At 44.0% G+C, this 18,475-nt stretch overlaps 1 protein-coding gene across 1 annotated transcript in view; it reads left to right on the top strand.

Annotated features, from left to right (window-relative positions):
* ADAMTS14 (ADAM metallopeptidase with thrombospondin type 1 motif 14) overlaps window positions 1–18,475 on the top strand; it is a 602,768-nt gene that overhangs the window by 506,983 nt on the left and 77,310 nt on the right. Inside the window, exon 15 of the mRNA XM_078640432.1 lies at window positions 15,602–15,685. Coding sequence (XP_078496558.1) covers window positions 15,602–15,685 — 84 coding nt within the window. The remainder of the gene's footprint in view (window positions 1–15,601; window positions 15,686–18,475) is intronic.

Below are 18,475 nucleotides of genomic sequence, written 5' to 3'. Positions count from 1 at the left end.
GAGAACAAAGGGATCGTAGTTAGGGGGTTGGCCCGGTCCGGTCTCTTCCGTCCTCTAACGGCCTCAAACGGCCCGCCCTTTGCCCGGGCTTAGCCCGGTGCCCGCCCGCTCGTGTCCCGCGTTAGCTTCTATGTTTTTATTCCCAGTGATTCTATTGGTTTCCTGGGAGGAGGAGGCGGGGTCGGGGGAAGAGTGAACACAGGTGCGGCCGATGGCAGAGCCGCAGGCTTCCTGGGACTCACAGTCCCACACTCCCTCGCCATCCAGATGAATCAGTAGGGCTCCCGGGGACACCAGGCACAAAACAGCAGAGTTCTCCACTAGAGTCAGTCACGCAGCTTCGAGCGGCACCCGCTGGAGCTAGTCACTCACAGTCTTGGGAAACCCGAGAGCTCTGCTTGCAGAAACTTGTGAATGGATGAAATTCTCAATCTCCCTTCAATGCCTTCCCCCCGCCCAGTCCTGCAAGGGGCAAGTCACTCTGATGCAAATATGGCAAGTGTATCATGTCTGTGGGATGACAGTGTTAGACTGACAATAGCAGACCAGGCACTTTGCAGATTGAAATATTATAACATTTGGCACCCTCTGCCTACCTGCTTACATGCTTTTCATGGCGTTTTCAGATTCAAAGCCCTGGCACGGGGAAAACAAAATTAAAGCACCTGTCCTCCCCCCTCCCTTACCTCTTTTCTCTCTTTCTTGCTATTCCTCCAACTTCCTCTACCTGAGGATAGTACTGAAGCTCGCCAGAGCTAGCCTAAACAGAACACCGCGCAGGTGCGGATACACAGACCATTACCATGATCTTACAACACGCCTAATGTAACCCCAACGGCGTTGATTGCACAGCTGTATTACCCTCATTGTATAGATACTGTACTGTATGTATAAAAATCTCTCAATAAAATTGGTTGAAATTTAAAAAAAAAAGAAATATTATGGTTAAAGGCACTTCAAGTCATTAAAAACACCTGTCTACTTTCCTTTAGAAACTGTATTCCTATATTTGTGTGGATTCGTGTAAATCTGGATTATTCGCTAAATGATAGAATCCAACTTGTGAACAGCATATTTGAAGATCCAATATCATTGAATCTAAATACATAATGACCACCAACCAATTGGTGTATGACAACCCACCACCAACCCCAGCGACAGTAGGTCAATTAGCACCACCAATGATAGATCACCCAAACCCGAGCTTTAATGGTCGTAATTCCATCCACCCCACAACCCAGAGAGCTAACACCAATAATACTCGTCATTTGGGTTATATTGACCTTCCTCCTGAGGTAAGCTCCTATGTAGTGGTTCTGACAGGGGTCACAGAATTGACTTTCAACCAGCAGGAGGACTTTGTTTCACTAAAGAACAAAGTGAGCCACTGGCTTAGTGCCAATAGGCCAATACCCAACCACCTAAGGAGCAAAATCCTCATGGTGCGTAGGGTCCCATGGGTAGGCACCACGCATAAGACCGTTAGTGGTGATTGCGTGATTGTCTCCTTTGAGGACCCTAATACTGCCCACGCCATACACTCCTGGTACTACAACAGCACAAATTCACCAATAGCATCCAGGCCCGTCACTTATTTTTATCCATCCCACTCTTATTCGACCCCGGATGGGAATTGGAGAATGATCACGGAGAGGAAGGGTGGCAGGGGTAGGATACCCAATCAGTGGTCGAATACATGCGGTGGTTGGAATGGGGTATCGACTTCCAACAGATATGGGTGCCTTGAGCAAGTGGATTGACGTCCACACCTGCTCACTACCACAGCTTCAGCACCCGCCCCAACAAGTCGCATGCTTCACCCGACAGGCCTTCCAGCTTCAACTATATTAAATCCACCATTAAGCCAACCGGTCCCTCCCCCACCACAAAATCCCTCGGCGGATTATAACCTTACTGAAGGGTTAGGTAGGCATGAGGTGTCATCATTAAGGTTAGCTAAAACTAAAACCTACAATCCACCTAGGAGTGACAAGGATAGCCCTCCCATTCAGGCCTGCCCAAAACCAAAGTTGGTGCCACTAGTAGAATCCCTCCCCATTGGCCAAAGAGTTTCTACCCTACGCGAATGTCCCTTGCCATTGGCTACTATTGGTAGATCGGAGGCTACAGGAGTAATTTCCATACTCTCCTGGAACGTAGCTGGGCTAGACAACAAAGTAGACTCACTTGAATGGGGGAATTCGTAGAGGGGTATGATATATGCCTATTTCAGGAGACGTGGGCTAGGGAAAGACATCTCCGTCCGGGTTTTGCCACTTTTGAGATCCAGGCAAAATGGGGAGGAAAGGGCCGCCCTTCAGGGGGTCTTTTGATCTGGGTTGGCACCCATTTGGGTTGTAGGGCCACACACGTGGAAACCAATTCTTTGGATTTCCAGTGTGTATCTCTGGAATGGCCAAATGGAGGAAAAGTAACACTGGTAAATATATATTCGAGACCAGTGGGGGTAGCAGCCACTTCAGGAACAGTCGAGGACCTAGCCTTGTTTCTTGATTTGCTCACTGTCTGCTCTCCAATTATTGTAGGGGGGGATTTTAACCATCAATTCGAACCCCTCCCCGACCACCTGGCGGGTATAACCCGTGACGAGGACGAATTGTGGAACATCCCTACTTTGACCGAGGTACCGGTTAAGGCCTGGACCCCACTCGCTACTCAAATAACATCCTTTACCCTAAGTCACTCACTGAGGGCTTGCAATGGCCGAATAAAAGGGGATATTCCACCTAAACATACCTTTAATAGATTTGGTCATGAGTCACGCATTGACTACATTATGGTCTCGGTCAGGGACTGGGACAAAGTGAAAGACTTCGAAGTAATCTCAAGATCTGACAGTGACCATATTCCGCTCTCTTTAAAATTTGAGCTGCAGGGGCCACACACAACCGAGGCAGATGAAACCCCAGTACACCAGGTGGATCTCGAATTAGCCAGCAAAAGACGCAGAATCAAATGGCCCAAATTGCTGGAAAATCCGAGCAACATCGGAAGACTGTATGTCATGGTAGTCCCTGCCCAGGAAGGGGTTGAGCGCTGTTTGAACCAATCAGCTAACGATTTGGAATCACTTTGCACAGGTAACCCTGATGAAACCAACCCCACCCCGTGTAAGCTTGTACAACAGAGTGACCTATTGGACATTCACTCCGAGTTATGCACCAACCTGGCAGAGGTGCTGAACCCGGTGGCCAGGCTTAAGAAGCCCAGGCAGAAACGAGTCACCTGGTTCAGCGCTCCCTGCAGGATAGCGAAGGCTGCATTGCTACAATCACTCAAAGCACGAGACACTCCTAGTAAAATCAAGGAAAAACGACTAGCTTACAAATTAGCCCTTCGCGAAGCTAAAGTAGACTGGGATGAGGGAAACTGGACCAAAATGACAGCTGCCCTTGCATCTCGAGACGCCCGGATTTTCTGGCAGATCGTTAAGCATGGCTCAGCTGAACCGCTTGTAGCAGTAGAGGCCAATATAGCACCATCTGTTTGGGAGGAACACTTTAAAAACCTCTATCAAACACACGTTAGCGACCTCCCGATGACCCCATCAGAAGAACCACTGTATTTAGCCACGGGAAGTCCAGCCACTATGGATGGATTCAGTGTGGAGGAGGTCGCCATGGTAATCATGGCCCTGCCTGCCGGTAAGGCGCCGGGCCTCGACAGGTTGCCAGGCGACCTCTATAAACACGAACCCAAGATCTGGGCTCCTTACCTCAGGGTGTTATTTAACTCAATCCTGAATGGCATGCCAATCCCTTCAACATGGCCGGGCGCAGAGATTGTCCCTATCTTTAAGAAGGGATCGCCTCTGCTACCGGCCAACTACAGGCCAATAAGCCTGATTGACGTGTCACAAAAACTTTTTGCCAAGCTGTTGTTAAATCGCCTGCTTGAGTGGATTAGGGATTGTAATATCCTGAGCCCTTACCAAGCAGGATTCAGGGAGAAGGTTTCAACCATAGACCAGGTTTTTAGGCTTGTCCTCATCTATTGGAAAACGGTGCAGATGGAGGGTGGCAGCCTCTATACTGTATTTGTGGACCTGAGGGCGGCGTTCGACCTGGTCCCCCGGTCCAAGCTGTGGGAGGTGCTGGCTACTCTGGGGGTCCCTGAGGGGTTGTTAAAAATGATAGTTCGACTTCACAGCGCCAATTTCGCTCAGGTGAGATGTGGCAGGATGGGTGCACTGTCCGAGAGGTTCCCCGTTGGCAGGGGGGTAAGACAGGGTTGTGTGCTCGCACGACCCTGTTTTGCCTCTATGTCAACGGGGTCATCTCCCATTTGGAGGGGATTTCTAACTCCAACGCCCCAAAGTTGGCAGCGGTGAGGGTGCCCGCCATCATGTTTGCCGACGATACCCTGCTGCTATCAAAATCTCCAGCGGGTATCCAGTGCATCCTCGATGGCTTTGTGAACTTCTGTGAGGGCCATGGTTTAGAAATTAACACTCAAGACTAAATTCATGGTCCTCAATCCCCCACCGATATTCCATTTCATCCCCAGAATTGCACAAAGCAAGCTAGAGAGGGTGAAAACCTTCGAATACCTGGGCATCATGCTAAATGACAAATTAACATGGAATTCGCACCTTGAGAAAGTCCTCCTTAAATTGACCCAACACTCGGGGGGGATCATGAGCCTCTTGGCGAACAATAAATCCTCAATTAGGCCTATTGGTCCCCCAATGCAGATTTATAAAACACAGGCTAAGGGGGCTGCCATGTATGGGTCTGAACTTTGGGGGCATGTAGGAACATCTGATCTCGTGAAGGTGGAGAACAAATTCATCCGAGGGCTTGTAGGACTCCCTTTCAGCACGCCCCTAGTCCCTCTTAGGTTGGATCTGGGTCTGCGCCCATTAGACGATGAGTTGGCTTTTCGTCCATTGGCCTACTGGCGCAGACTCTGGGCAACCCCAGAATTGGTTAGTTATAGACAGGGACTACAGGAGGTGCTTGCCTTGCCGAACGCTGGAAGAATCCAATGGCTCAAATTTATTAAACTGGAACTGGAGGGCTTGGGACTCTCTAAAATGTGGTCTGACCCCTTGGCTACCTGCCAACTTATTTCCAAAAAGTCACTAGCCAATGTATATCAGGAAAGCAAACAAACTTTACTCTTTCACGAACTCAAACCTGGGTCTCTGACAGATTCTTTTATGTCTTTCAAGGCCGCCTACAAATTTGAACTAATTTTAGACAATGTCTACCCTCCCCTGTTAAGGAAATTATATTTGCAGTGGAGGCATGGGTCCCTCCCAATTCGATCGTTCACATGTAAATGGACCAAGGACGCAACCAGCATTTGCCCAGCATGCAGATCCTCTGATGAATCTGAACTCCACATTCTCTTTTTTTGTCCTGTCTATTGAGAGATCCGTAAACAATGGATAGTCCAACTATGCAGGAACTTGGGTCTGGTGAAGTATTTGGCTGCTTTTAAAGTTTTGAAAACTGATTTGACTGATCCCATTGTGTTCACAGTGGCCAAATACCTAGGCGCTATGTGGAGTATCAGAAGGAAATGTCTTAGGGCTGGCAACTGATTCAATTGCTTATAAGAAACTGAAGTCGAATTTGGGACTGGATTGTGCAATTTTTCGATTTTTGATATTTTACACTGTATAACCTTTCCACGGACCAGTTTTTTAAAATTTATGTTCTATATGCCTTCTCACCAATAACAGTTTTAAAAATAATGTATGCTTTATATGTCTTTTATGGTAAAAACGTTTACCGAAATAAAGATTTTCTGAACTCTGAAATACATAATTATTATCCCATTGTGTACACCATATGAACTTTAAAAATGGATGGGTGGGGCACATATCGAGGCGTGAAACAGGACAGTGGCATACCTGACCTGCCTGTCTACTCTATCTTTAGTCTTATGTTACCTGTTTAAACCGAACCCTCTTCTGTGGTGGTGCAATGATGGACTGCAGCGGGCTTCCTCCGGTTCGCCAGGCTAGTAGCGACTGCATGGCCTAAACTACCAGAGCCTCCATCGATGTCAGTCTGACTGACAGTGGCGCTCTTTCTATACTTAGACCTCGGTATTTCTGACGTAAAATGCAGACAAGAAAATTTTGAAATCCCTCTACTCCAGGCGTCCCTGCTGCTGAACCACCCTCGGCCAAGCCCTAGTAGGTCTGCATTCTGCCATTCCCTAGGGCCGCCGGTCACTAGTGGGCATTTTCAGACTTTCTTTTAAATCTTACGATACAGCCGACTCAGTGGCGTACTGAAAGCTTAGCCCCACCCTGCAAAGTACAATGTGGGGGACCCCACCATATCCCAGCAAGACTTGTCTCCCCTAAACTACCTTTATAAAGCTTCACAACAAATGGTTCAGTGGGGGGAAAAGAGTAAGTAATTACCAGGACAAGGAGATTTTGGTATATATTATTCCCTATCACTTGGGAAAACTCTGCTTATGTGATGTTTATTGGACGTGATAAATTCCAAACCCAAGGGTGTGGGACTTTGTTGTGGGCGTTAAGTACTTAATATGCCTCCGGGACACTCGTAACCAGGACCAAGTACTGTGTTTTCCTTTCACTTTCACTTTCTGCTTTTTCTCTTCCTCTCTCTCTTCTCCTCTCTCTGCTAGGTATCTGTTGTTCAACTGAGATTTTTATAGCCTGCATGTCTCTCACTCTCTCTATCGGTCTCTCTCTTCTCGCTCTAGCATGTATTTTTTCCCTCTATTCTCTCTGTTGTACTCACAGTGACATTCATCATCTTTGCACTGTTCCTACTCTCCCCTCTGTGCAAAGTGAAAGAGTCACACGGGGACCTATTCGGAGGGATTCTCTATATTGCAACAAAACATCAATAATTGTTGCAACAGTATTTCTTTCAGCAAACTGCCAAGGACAGCTGGGATAGCAGGCTTTGGACAGACAGCAGAAGTTATTCTTTATTTTGCCAGATTGGTCATTGAATGAGTGTTTGAGGGCCCCCTTCTTGCCCCCCCCTCACCGCAGAGATTGTGTGGCCCCCCGTTACGCCCCTGATCCGAGTCTGCCTTATCATGGTTCAGTTTATCCTTAGCAGGGAGCAGAGAGTCTTTATTTTTCACTTACTGTTCCCTCACAGCTATTTTCCTTGACCTTTCGCCAATGGCATTCTCTTCACATGGCTGCGCCTGTGTGTACCCTGCACGCATGAGGAGTAGGGCCTTTTGGGCTGGACTGGGCACACAAACCAGCCCTTGCAAGTAGGTCACACTGGCCCCCCCGGGGGGATGGGGAGGGGGGTGCTGGTGGGAAACACTGCTGCGGCTTTTGTTACCAGGGGTTGATATTGCTGCACTGCTGTAAAAACGGCCCCCAGTAGCAAAAATGCCCCCCCCCCCACTGCTCCAAAACCCGCCCCCACCCTTCCAGCCTACCAGGAAATCATCCCGGGGCCTGCTACTGCCTGTCCGGCCCAGGGGCCCTTCTTTCCTGACTTTAAGGCAGTACTCAGAAGTCCAGAAGCGAGGCATTGCCTCCATCCAGGAGCCAGAGCACAAACGCTTCACTACATACATGCCAAACCTCCCGATTCGGGCTGGAGACTACCGATTTCAAGGCTAGCCTCCCGATTCCTGCATGCATAAATCCAATTCAGAGTTTTATAAAACTGCCAAAAATAAAATGTTAATACCTTTCATGCACGCTCCAATCTCCCCCTCCAAGAATTGTCTCTGACAGAAAAGGTTAGCGTGTTGTCCTCAATTCTTGGACGGGGCATTAGAGTTTGTGACAGGCCTCGACATTTTATTTTTGGCATTTTTACATAGCACAAACAAAAAAAGAATGTATAACTCCGTTTTTGTTTGCCAGAGTTTAGAACTTTGTTTTTGTTTGTGCCCTGTTATTAAACTGCCAAAAATTTAATTCTGATTGCCTGCCACCATACATACCAATAGACCTGATTCAAGTAGATTGCCTCTGCTTCAATCTAAGTCAATGGAAAAAATACATTTTTCAGACTATTTCTTCAAAATCTTGAATAATAATAATAATAATACACTTTTCTGCTCTAAAATGTTGGCATGTATGTCACTAGCCTTTTTGAAATGACATACAAGCTGCGGTTTCACTTTTTCCAAGAGGAGCTCTAGTAATTTGTGGACTTGATCTTATTGGTGAAGTGATCCTTCTGGGAAAGGATGGTGTTTAGGGTGAATTAGTGTGACTTGGCATTGATCGACAGCTGGCAAATGAAGCCACACCGTTTGACATAGCTGATTCAGGTTTGGGCACGTTGTTTGTTGTTGTTGGTGAAATGGAAACTGGTTTTAGTGCAGTTGTGCTTCAGGTGCTGGGCATCCATGTCTGAATGAGGCAGAGGCAGTGTTTGAGGAGCTGATGGGACATTTGCCTTTTTTCCAGATGTCTAACTAGCCCTCTTTGAAATCAGGCCCTTAATCCACTTAACCATGTATATTGGCATAAGTGAATGTTTGTGTAATCTGCTATTCGCAATTCCGTGAATTGATTTGCATTTTGCAAACACAAATCCTCTTGTTCTGCATACAAATGGGGTTAATTAGTACCTGACTCCTTGCAAAAGTCTGTGTGCTACATTCTCTTACACGTATTTCGGTGTCTTTGTCTTACAACCAATGTGGCTATTAGCAAGTAAAAAAACGTAGATACTGGTAAACACATAGGCATCTAAAGCTAGACGTCAATACAACTTATCCATACTTTTATATGGGAATAGGTGGGGTAGAGGTTCTAGGGCATTGTTAAGGGTACAAGTATTAGAGTATAAGGATAGGTGTGATATTTGGATACATATAAAAGATTTAAAGAAAAAGGGAGTAGATGCCAACATGGGTAAAACAAGAGAGATGAAGAGAGGTGGAGAGAAAAGAGGGAGAGGTATGGGTAAATCATTTGGTGTCCCACAAACAAGAAAAAGGGTGGTCAGGGAGGAAGAATAAAGGGGCTATGGAGGAGGATTTAACTCCATGAACTGGTACTAAGAAATCTTTGTCATCCCAGAAAAATGAACCATTGGGAATGTTCTTGACATGAAGTATCTTTGCCAGGATGAAGAGGACGAATGTCTGACAAAATATCGATATCAGAAATATCGATATACAAAAATATCGGACCAAAATTATCGAAGTCAAAAATATAGGAATCCTATCCCTAACAAGGTAAGTGCAAATATATCGAAAAAAAATATATAGAATGACAAAAATATCGTTTTTTGTAAAATATCGTTTTTTTGTATTAAATAAAAATCTAATATTAACAAAATAATACTTATAAATGTAATAAACATATTTAAAAATGTACTATAATATGTAAAATTAATTCATAATGTAATACAAATTAATATTAATAAATATATAATACATAATATATTTTTTATTAATAGTAACTCTAAATTAATTATTTTCATAACTTATAAAAAAATAAAAATATAATAAATTACTAATACATTTATATACATAAAATAATCACATAAATAACAATTAATAACAACATAATACTAATAAAAAGCTAAATACATTTTAGATAGTGTATGAGTAAAAATTACTATTCCCACTCCAGAGAGTGCAACAGTAGGGAAAGTGTTGGATAGCGTAGGGGTAACAATTACTATTCCAACTCCAGAGAGTGCAACAGTAGGGAAAGTGTTGGATAGCGTAGGGGTAACAATTACTATTCCAATTCCAGAGAGTGCAACAGTAGGGAAAGTGTTGGATAGCGTAGGGGTAACAATTACTATTCCCACTCCAGAGAGTGCAACAGTAGGGAAAGTGTTGGATAGCGTAGGGGTAACAATTACTATTCCCACTCCAGAGAGTGCAACAGTAGGGAAAGCGTTGGATAGCGTAGGGGTAAAAATTACTATTCCCACTCCAGAGGGTGCAACAGTAGGGAAAGTTTTGGATAGCGTAGGGGTAACAATTACTATTCCAACTCCAGAGAGTGCAACAGTAGGGAAAGTGTTGGATAGCGTAGGGGTAACAATTACTATTCCCACTCCAGAGGGTGCAACAGTAGGGAAAGCGTTGGATAGCGTAGGGGTAAAAATTACTATTCCCACTCCAGAGAGTGCAACAGTAGGGAAAGCGTTGGATAGCGTAGGGGTAAAAATTACTATTCCCACTCCAGAGGGTGCAACAGTAGGGAAAGCGTTGGATAGCGCAGGGGTTTAAATTACTATTCCCACTCCAGAGAGTGCAACAGTAGGGAAAACGTTGGATAGCGTAGGGGTAACAATTACTATTCCCACTCCAGAGGGTGCAACAGTAGGGAAAGCGTTGGATAGCGTAGGGGTAAAAATTACTATTCCCACTCCAGAGAGTGCAACAGTAGGGAAAGCGTTGGATAGCTTAGGGGTAAAAATTACTATTCCCACTCCAGAGGGTGCAACAGTAGGGAAAGCGTTGGATAGCGTAGGGGTTTAAATTATTATTCCCACTCCAGAGAGTGCAACAGTAGGGAAAACGTTGGATAGCTTAGGGTTAAAAATTACTATTCCTACTCCAGAGGGTGCAACAGTAGGGAAAGCGTTGGATAGCGTAGGGGTCAAAATTACTATTCCCACTCCAGACGATGCAACAGTAGGGAAAGCGTAGGATAGCGTAGGGGTAAAAATTACTATTCCCACTCCAGAGGGTGCAACAGTAGGGAAAGCGTTGGATAGCGTAGGGGTAAAAATTACTATTCCCACTCCAGAGGGTGCAACAGTAGGGAAAGCGTTGGATTGCGTAGGGTTTAAATTACTTCCCACACTACTCCCCCTGTAACACACAACACACTACACATTATAAAAAAACACAATTAATAAAAGTTTCAATTAATCAATTAATAACAATAAATATTATTAAATTAATGTAATTATAAATGAACTATTTAACACTTAGGGGTCCATTAGGATGACGGGCGGACTTTGTCCACCCGTCATCCTCCCGGTGTATGGGACCACCCGCCATAAGGGCGGGGGTCCTGTGCCACATATTACAATGCGCGCGCCACAGTGGCGGGCGCTTCCCGCATTTGTAGCATTGCGGCGGGCGGTGCTGAAAGCACCGCCCGCCGTAATGCTAAAAATACACGCAGTGCATTTCAATGCACAACATGACAGGCACCGCGAGGTGCCTGCCATGTTGTGCATTGAAATGCAGGGGGGTACTATAGGTACCCCCCATGTGCACCCCCCACCCCCATGGAGTCCCTGGGGCCCGCAACGGGCCCCAGCAGGGGGGATCCGCATGCCTTTCCGTGGCGGCATTGCCGCCACGGAAAGGCATTCACAAATGCCTATCCTAATATGGCTGGCGGTGTCTAATAGACACCGCCACCATATAAACCCTTTTCCGCCCGGCCGCAAGGCGACCGGGGCGGAAAAGCGGCGGACGGTCTTTTTGTCCGCCGCGGCCAACAATGCCATCGTAATATGGCAGGGGGTGTTTTGTCTCAGGATGGCGGGCGGATTGCCCCCGCCAGGCCGGCGGTGGCTACCGCCTGCCTGGCGGGGGCAATCCGCCCGCCATCCTAATGGACCCCTTATTAATTACCAATTAATTAACAATAAATACCAATAAATAAATACAATCTCTTTAATTAATTACATGTAATTATATAACACCCTACTCCCCTATAAACACACAACCCACTACACATAAATAAATGAAATCATTTAATCACTTAATAATAATTACCAATTAATTATTAATTAACAATATCAAAAATTAATAAATTAAAAATATTAACACATTAAATCTAATTATTTTAATTTACTACTTAATATTATTTAATTACAAATTAATTATTAATTAACAATTACACTAAATTAAATATATTAGCACAATAAATCTAATTAATGTAATTAACTTATTAACATTAATTAATTACCAATTAATTATTAATTAACAATAACAATAAATTATATATCTTAGCACAGTAAATCTAATTAATTTAATTAACTAATTAATATTAATTAATTACCAATTAATTATTAATTAACAATAACACTAAATTAAATATATTACCACATTAAATCTAATTAATGTAATTAACTAATTAGTCTTAATTAATTACAAATTAATTATTAATTAAAAAATATTTAAAAATATATATTAATTATTTAATTATTATTAAATTACTTCCCACCCTATTCCCCTATAAACCCACAACCCGCTCTAATACTAAAACGCAAAATGTTAACATAATTACTAATTTTCAAACATACATTTCTAAACATATTTAGCAAACATATAAACAACATAATAAAATACATAACACTAAACAACAAAATTTCGATATTACTAACATACATACCTTAATTTCGATATTCTGTCTGTCGATATTATGGCACACCGATATACTATACCATCGATATTAAAACATCGATATTATTGTATATCGATATTTTAATTTCGATATTTTGTCTGACTACCGAAGAGGACATCTTGGGGATGCCATTAAATTGTGAACATTTAGGAAAACAGGTTTGTTGATATGGAAATGTCCCCTAAATGTATCACTGGTATCCTGACTTTTATTTTAGTCCAAGGGTCATGTTACTCTAGTGTGTAAACAGAGGTTTAGGCCTGCCTAGGCTTTGCGAAGTCTTGGACCGCTCCTGTGACCTGGAGAGGTGGACCAAATGTGCCCTCATAGTGGACAGAGGATCATTGTCCCTCTTGTAGGTATCATGTATAAGGCAGTGGTGGCAGCATACCTTGTTTTTTGGGTAGTGTGTTACTGAGAGTGGTATTTAAAGCCCACTCTTGTGTAAAGTTCTGTTGTTATAGGTAGGGCCAGGATGTGCTTGCATTTCTGTTGTATGTTGAGTGCATGTGTGTCCATAGTGTGTGTGTGTAGCACATGATTAATGGCAAGGCTCTGAGTGTGAGAAAACCTGAGTACTCAATCAAATGTGATTCGATTTAGATAACCCTAGATTGATCACCACAAGATAAGGGCAGCTACCCGTGACAGTGGAAGTCTATTGGCTCTTTCCTGTACTGGAGGATGGAGATCCAGACACCAAATTGAGAAGGATGGAGACAGGGCTACCTTTGGTAATTTCATTGCGACTCACAATGCTGTTAGCGATGTGCTGCTGACTATTTCTTCCTGAGCACTTCCATTTGGGGACTGCAGTTTTTGTTGTGCAAGGAGAGGACGTTTCTAGGCTTGCCCGTTGTCTGTCTCTGATTGCTGCTTCAGAGAGACTGATGGCAGGCATTATCAGAAACCTCACACTTCATTGTGCTTATGATGTGGGTGCTTCAGTTTGTAATAAGCCCCAGTGGTACCTGCTGTGAGAAGCATTACTCCAGTTAACAAAAGGATGCGTCTGGACAGCAGCCTGAGATGGAGATTTCAAGGGGAAGGAAAATGATCCCAAACTGGTTTGGGAGTTGGAGGTGGCAGATCTCTAGCTTCTGTCTAGAAAATGTATAGCAAAAGTGGTACCCGAACCAGACCACTTTGTTCCATTTCCAAGTCACTTATAACCAAAGAAAGGAGTGTTCGGTAGAGTACTTGAGGACTGTTGTGTGACTAGGGCTAGTGGCTGCCTGACAGCCAGCCTCCCTGAGGCAAGGGGACATCACTGAAGTTTGCACTTTCTGCTGAAGGAGAGGAGGGTCTACCTGGTGCCTAGAAGCCTGTCTTCCTTCTGGCAGAGGGAAAGGGTTTGCCTGGTCCTGCGGGAGGAGACTCTCCAGGACAGAGAAACCCATCAGATCCAAGAGACTGAGGGACACTCCGATGATGCGGACTACCTGAGAGCCAAGCCAGGAGTGGTCCCTTCTGCCGAGGGTCCCCTTGGTCTCTCAAAAAAGGTTCCTGGCAAGGACCTCTCCAAACCTTAGTAAGTGATTCAGCCCAGGGTCCAACTGCATGTATCGCTCTGATCCAGGATGCAACTGCCTGTGTGGCCTGTTTGGGTTACTACTGCAACTGACTGCATCGGCTAATTGCGACTAATACTACCATGGGGACTTTACCGGCCCAATTAGAGCTACAATTGTCATGTTGACTGGGTCATCCTGGTAATGGTTTTACCTGATTTAGCTGGATTGCCAACTCAAGGACAATTCTCATTGTGTGGATAGACAGAGCCATAGCATCTGGGCCCACACCAGCACGTAAGCACAAGGGCTCTGTTCACCACTGTACTGAGACACATGGCCACCTGAATTGAGATGCAGACTATGCCGGGCCTCCTATGCAGCCCCTAAGACTGTCTTCACTTGCCATGGGCCACATCATGCAGCAGGATGGTGAGGCCACCGCATCTGCTCGGGAGGATAGGGAAAAGCGAGCTCATTAACCAACGTACAGCCATGAGCAAGAACCTTGACAAACATGAACAAAGAGCACATTTAACTTATGTGGTAATTGACTCTGCATCTGAGCCTGATTCAAGCTACTGCCCTGACTTCTTGGAAGACAAGCTATCAAGGAGTCACCGGATGGTATTAGCAAGAGGGAAAATAACAAGTGTAGTGCCACAAGGGAGAATCATAACCAGGATCACTGTCCTGTATACTAAATTAAATTGTGTTGGAGTTTGTACTGCTGTGTGATTAGAAATACTTTAATTTCTTGAAAAGACAAGCACTGATCTGGACATTGGGTTTATTGTGTCTGTAGGCTGATTGTTCCATTCTTAGCTTGTGCACCCCATTCAGCCTCCCTGAAAAGCCTGTGCCTGCTCGCCCTTGCTACCTTCAGAGGCAAGAGCAGAAAGAGTTGTACTTGACCCAGTTTGCAGAGCCATAGAAGGACCTACCCTAGGACAAAAGTGACAAATGATCAACCATCATGGATGAAACTCAGTAGTCTTTGTCTGCCCTCTGGCCTCCAGAATGGTATCTGACAAGGTTCATCTAGAAACATCCTCCAGAACAGGTTTCCTAAAGTCTGTTTTTCTCCAGACAGACATACAACTCCGAAAACATGCTGGCTAACAGAGTTTAGTGGAAATATGACAACTTAAAAATATTCAAGGTTTCTTTCCACCTTTGGGCTTCGTATTTGCAGAGTAACGCTTTTGAGCAAATGTATTGATAACAAACTGCAATGTTTAGACATTTAGAAAGCTGGAGGAGTGGTGGTGCACACACCTCCTCTGGAAGTGAGTCAAAGCTTTTTGGGCATTGGCGGTTAAAATTGCTGAAGTATTCGTTGATTTCTGAATAAGTGATCAAAGTATGTTTTGTGCTATGCGAGTTTGTCATCTTTCTGAAACTGTAAGCATCATTATCAATACCAGGTATCTAAGTGGGTGGTGTTGGACAGCCTTGTCGGGAATGCAAATTGTCTTCAACATACTGCATGCTTCCTTTTAAGAGACTAGGGTATGTTGTAATTTTAAAGACAGGTTCCTGAGCTCAAGCTGGTTGCAGCAGGCTGCACCACTGTATAGGGCCAAGGAAAATCTGCTTCAGTTGACATCCATCAGAAGAGCAGCACTGCCATAGTTTGTACACCTGACTGGTCACAGTTGCATTCTAAGCATCTCAAGCAAACGTTTTAGTAATTTATTTGAAATGTTTGACAATAAAAGTGTGATGATGCGTACTTTCCTTTTTATATTTTTAGCAGGAATATTGAAAATGTTTGAGATTCCAGCTGGTGCCAGGCATATCCATATAGAAGAAATGGAGGTCTCTCCTCACAGCATTGGTAAGTGAGGCAATGAGTGAATATCATGTCCTCTGTAAGGTAACTGGTATGACACTCTGAATACCATAGATAAATCAAGTGCTGGTGGGAAGTGCTGGATTGGGTTTTTTGTAAATCCTGGATATATCGAGAGAGCAATCGGTTGGTGAGGTTACATATAAAGGTTTCCCTAGGTACACGACTAGGGTACGATGAGGGAACAGTGAATTCTGAAATTGGTCTCTGTGCAAGTAAAATAGACACTGGCCCACTGAGGACTATTCAGAAGCCACCATCTTGTTTTAGCCATGCAAAGGATAGTGCAACTTGTGAGATGAGAGTTTCAATTATCATTGTCTGAATTACATCAATAATAATTTTTATACCAGTGAATGGTAATATCAATAAAAACTTTGTATTTTGATTCAGGTCACAGGCTTCGATCTCAACCAACCCTCTGAATCATTTAAATCAGGTAGAAATGTGTCCATCGCTTGTTCATTTTATCAATGCCAGAATAGCATTTGTGTACGCTAATGTGTACTCAGGCGGAGGGTTGGAGCATTTTACTATGAAGGCATGTAATGGGTGGTACCTACCAGTACACTGTGGTACGTCATTTAATGGCCAACATTTTTATTTAAGGAATTTTCATCATAGGCCACATCTATTATATCATACATATGAGGGGATAAACAAGACCAGATAGACAAATCAAGACACTAGCATTTTCTTAAAAGTCAGGAGGTTGTCTCAGCATCTTAGGTCCTACTTTGAGGCTGCCTTAGGACTTTGATGTCATTCACTAATCATGTCCATCTTCCATGTCTCTACAGTCAAGCAAAAGCTTCAGTGGAAAATTACTATCAGGACTGAGGGCTGAGTATAGAACAAGAACGGTCTGCTTCGGGAATTGCGGGGGGGGGGGGTCAGTAAGCCTTTGAACCTGCAAGCAGACACATAGAGGCATTGAGTTCCATTTTGTCTGTTAGGTTTGTGGAGTTAGGTCAACAATACATTTGCATGATATACCTCTTATTTAAAACTGCATTTGTACATTGATAGATTGCCACTGAAGTTTTACAGAAAAACAAGTATATAGGGACTTTGTTGGGTACCCAGTCAGTAGAAGGTTTTTATTTTTTGTATTTGACTTATGCGTTTGTGTGAAAATTGAAGTATTTACATTAGTCAAACTAACTGGGTAGTAATTGCCACAAGCACAATTATCGGGTTGCGCTATTGAATGAAACATCAACATTTCTGTACTATTTGTTTGAGCTTCACTAGTTAGTCAATGTGTTGTTTTGAGTGAGAGAGAGCAAGTAAGAGAGAGCGAAGGAGAGAGAGAGAGAGAGAGAGAGAGAGAGAGAGAGAGAAAGAGAGAGAGAGAGATATTCACCAGTCATGCCTTCAAGTCTTCTTGCTGTGGTTGTGTATCGGCTATAGAAATCAATACTGTGATGAATTCAAACTGTCCATAGAGTTTTAGAGGTTCTTGTTGAGAATCATCAGTGGTATATGTTAAATAAATTTCAAGCATCATTCAAAGAACTGATGGGCTGAGGGCACTAGAACAGTTACCATTTCATTTCAGCTTCTGCATGCTTGATAATCAAAGAACTCCGGGGGTTGGTAAAATAATTCAGTGGGCTAAGCATTCATTGTGCAGGTATGTACGCTGACAAGACTTTCTCAGCCTTTCATTTTTAGGTTGCAGCCTACCAAACAGCGCAACTGTGTGGCATGCGAAAGACATCTTAGGGAGTTTCAGAAAGTTGACCTAGGAATGCATTCAGCCCATTGTTTGCAATTGGATTTGTGGTTTGTAACTCACGTTTTCTTGCTTCCCATTTGCTGGCTTAGGCTGTAAAGGTTCACTTCCTCCCTCCCATGCTAAAACCTTATTTACCAGTATTCTTCTGAAAGCTACCTTTCTGTAAACCGGCCTGTAAATCGATTACAGGTTCTGCAAAACTCGGCGGCGCGGCTGGTGCTGAATCAACGTAGGAGGGCGGCTTCTAAGAAAGCCCTCACCTCCCTGCACTGGCTACCCGTCAGACAAAGGATTATTTTTAAGTCTCTTTGTACCTGCCATCGCATTCTTAACAACGCTAGCCCGGCCTACTTAAGTGACTTGGTCACCAGATATGTGCCCCAAAGGTCGTTACGGTCCGTGGGAACTGGAATGGTGGTCATTCCCAAGGTCAAGAAGGCCAGGATGGGTGGTCGCTCATTTAGGTTCCGGGCTGCGCAGCATTGGAATAAGCTCCCTTTGAATCTCAGGTTGGAGGGCTCTAAACGGAATTTTAGAAGGTTGCTGAAAACGCACCTGTTCTCGTGCAGCAGGTAGTGGCGGAAAGAGTAGTTCTGTCTACAGTCAACTCACCCAGCGCGGGGACACGCCGAGATGGTGGAGCCATAGCGCTTTACAAATGCTTTGTTATTATTATTATTATTATTAAATCTTGTTCTTTTCGCGTCACATTTGCTGTGCATTCAAAGACCCAGGTCAAATGTCAAGCTGTTTCTTCCAGAGAGCTCGTGCTTTCGGCTGACTTCAAAGTGAGAGTGTTTATAGGAAAGAGGAATGAAGATTAGTCTCCACTTGGAGCCCACTGATGCCCCTCATATGCTCCATTTATGAGGCTGTAACTTAACCCTTAAATAGCACATCATGTAAAATGCAGATGACAGATGTTTGTTTTTAGGTATGGAGAGATAAGTAACTTGTTTTTTTTTCATTGTATGTGACTTCTGTCCTCCCAGATTTTTGACTGTAATATTTGTCGAATTACCCTATACAGATAC

This window comes from Lissotriton helveticus, chromosome 5_1, assembly GCF_964261635.1.
Source record: "Lissotriton helveticus chromosome 5_1, aLisHel1.1, whole genome shotgun sequence".
NCBI lineage: Eukaryota > Metazoa > Chordata > Amphibia > Caudata > Salamandridae > Lissotriton > Lissotriton helveticus.
The sequence above is the reverse complement of the archived record's forward strand: the minus strand, read 5'-3'. Positions and strand labels throughout refer to the sequence as shown.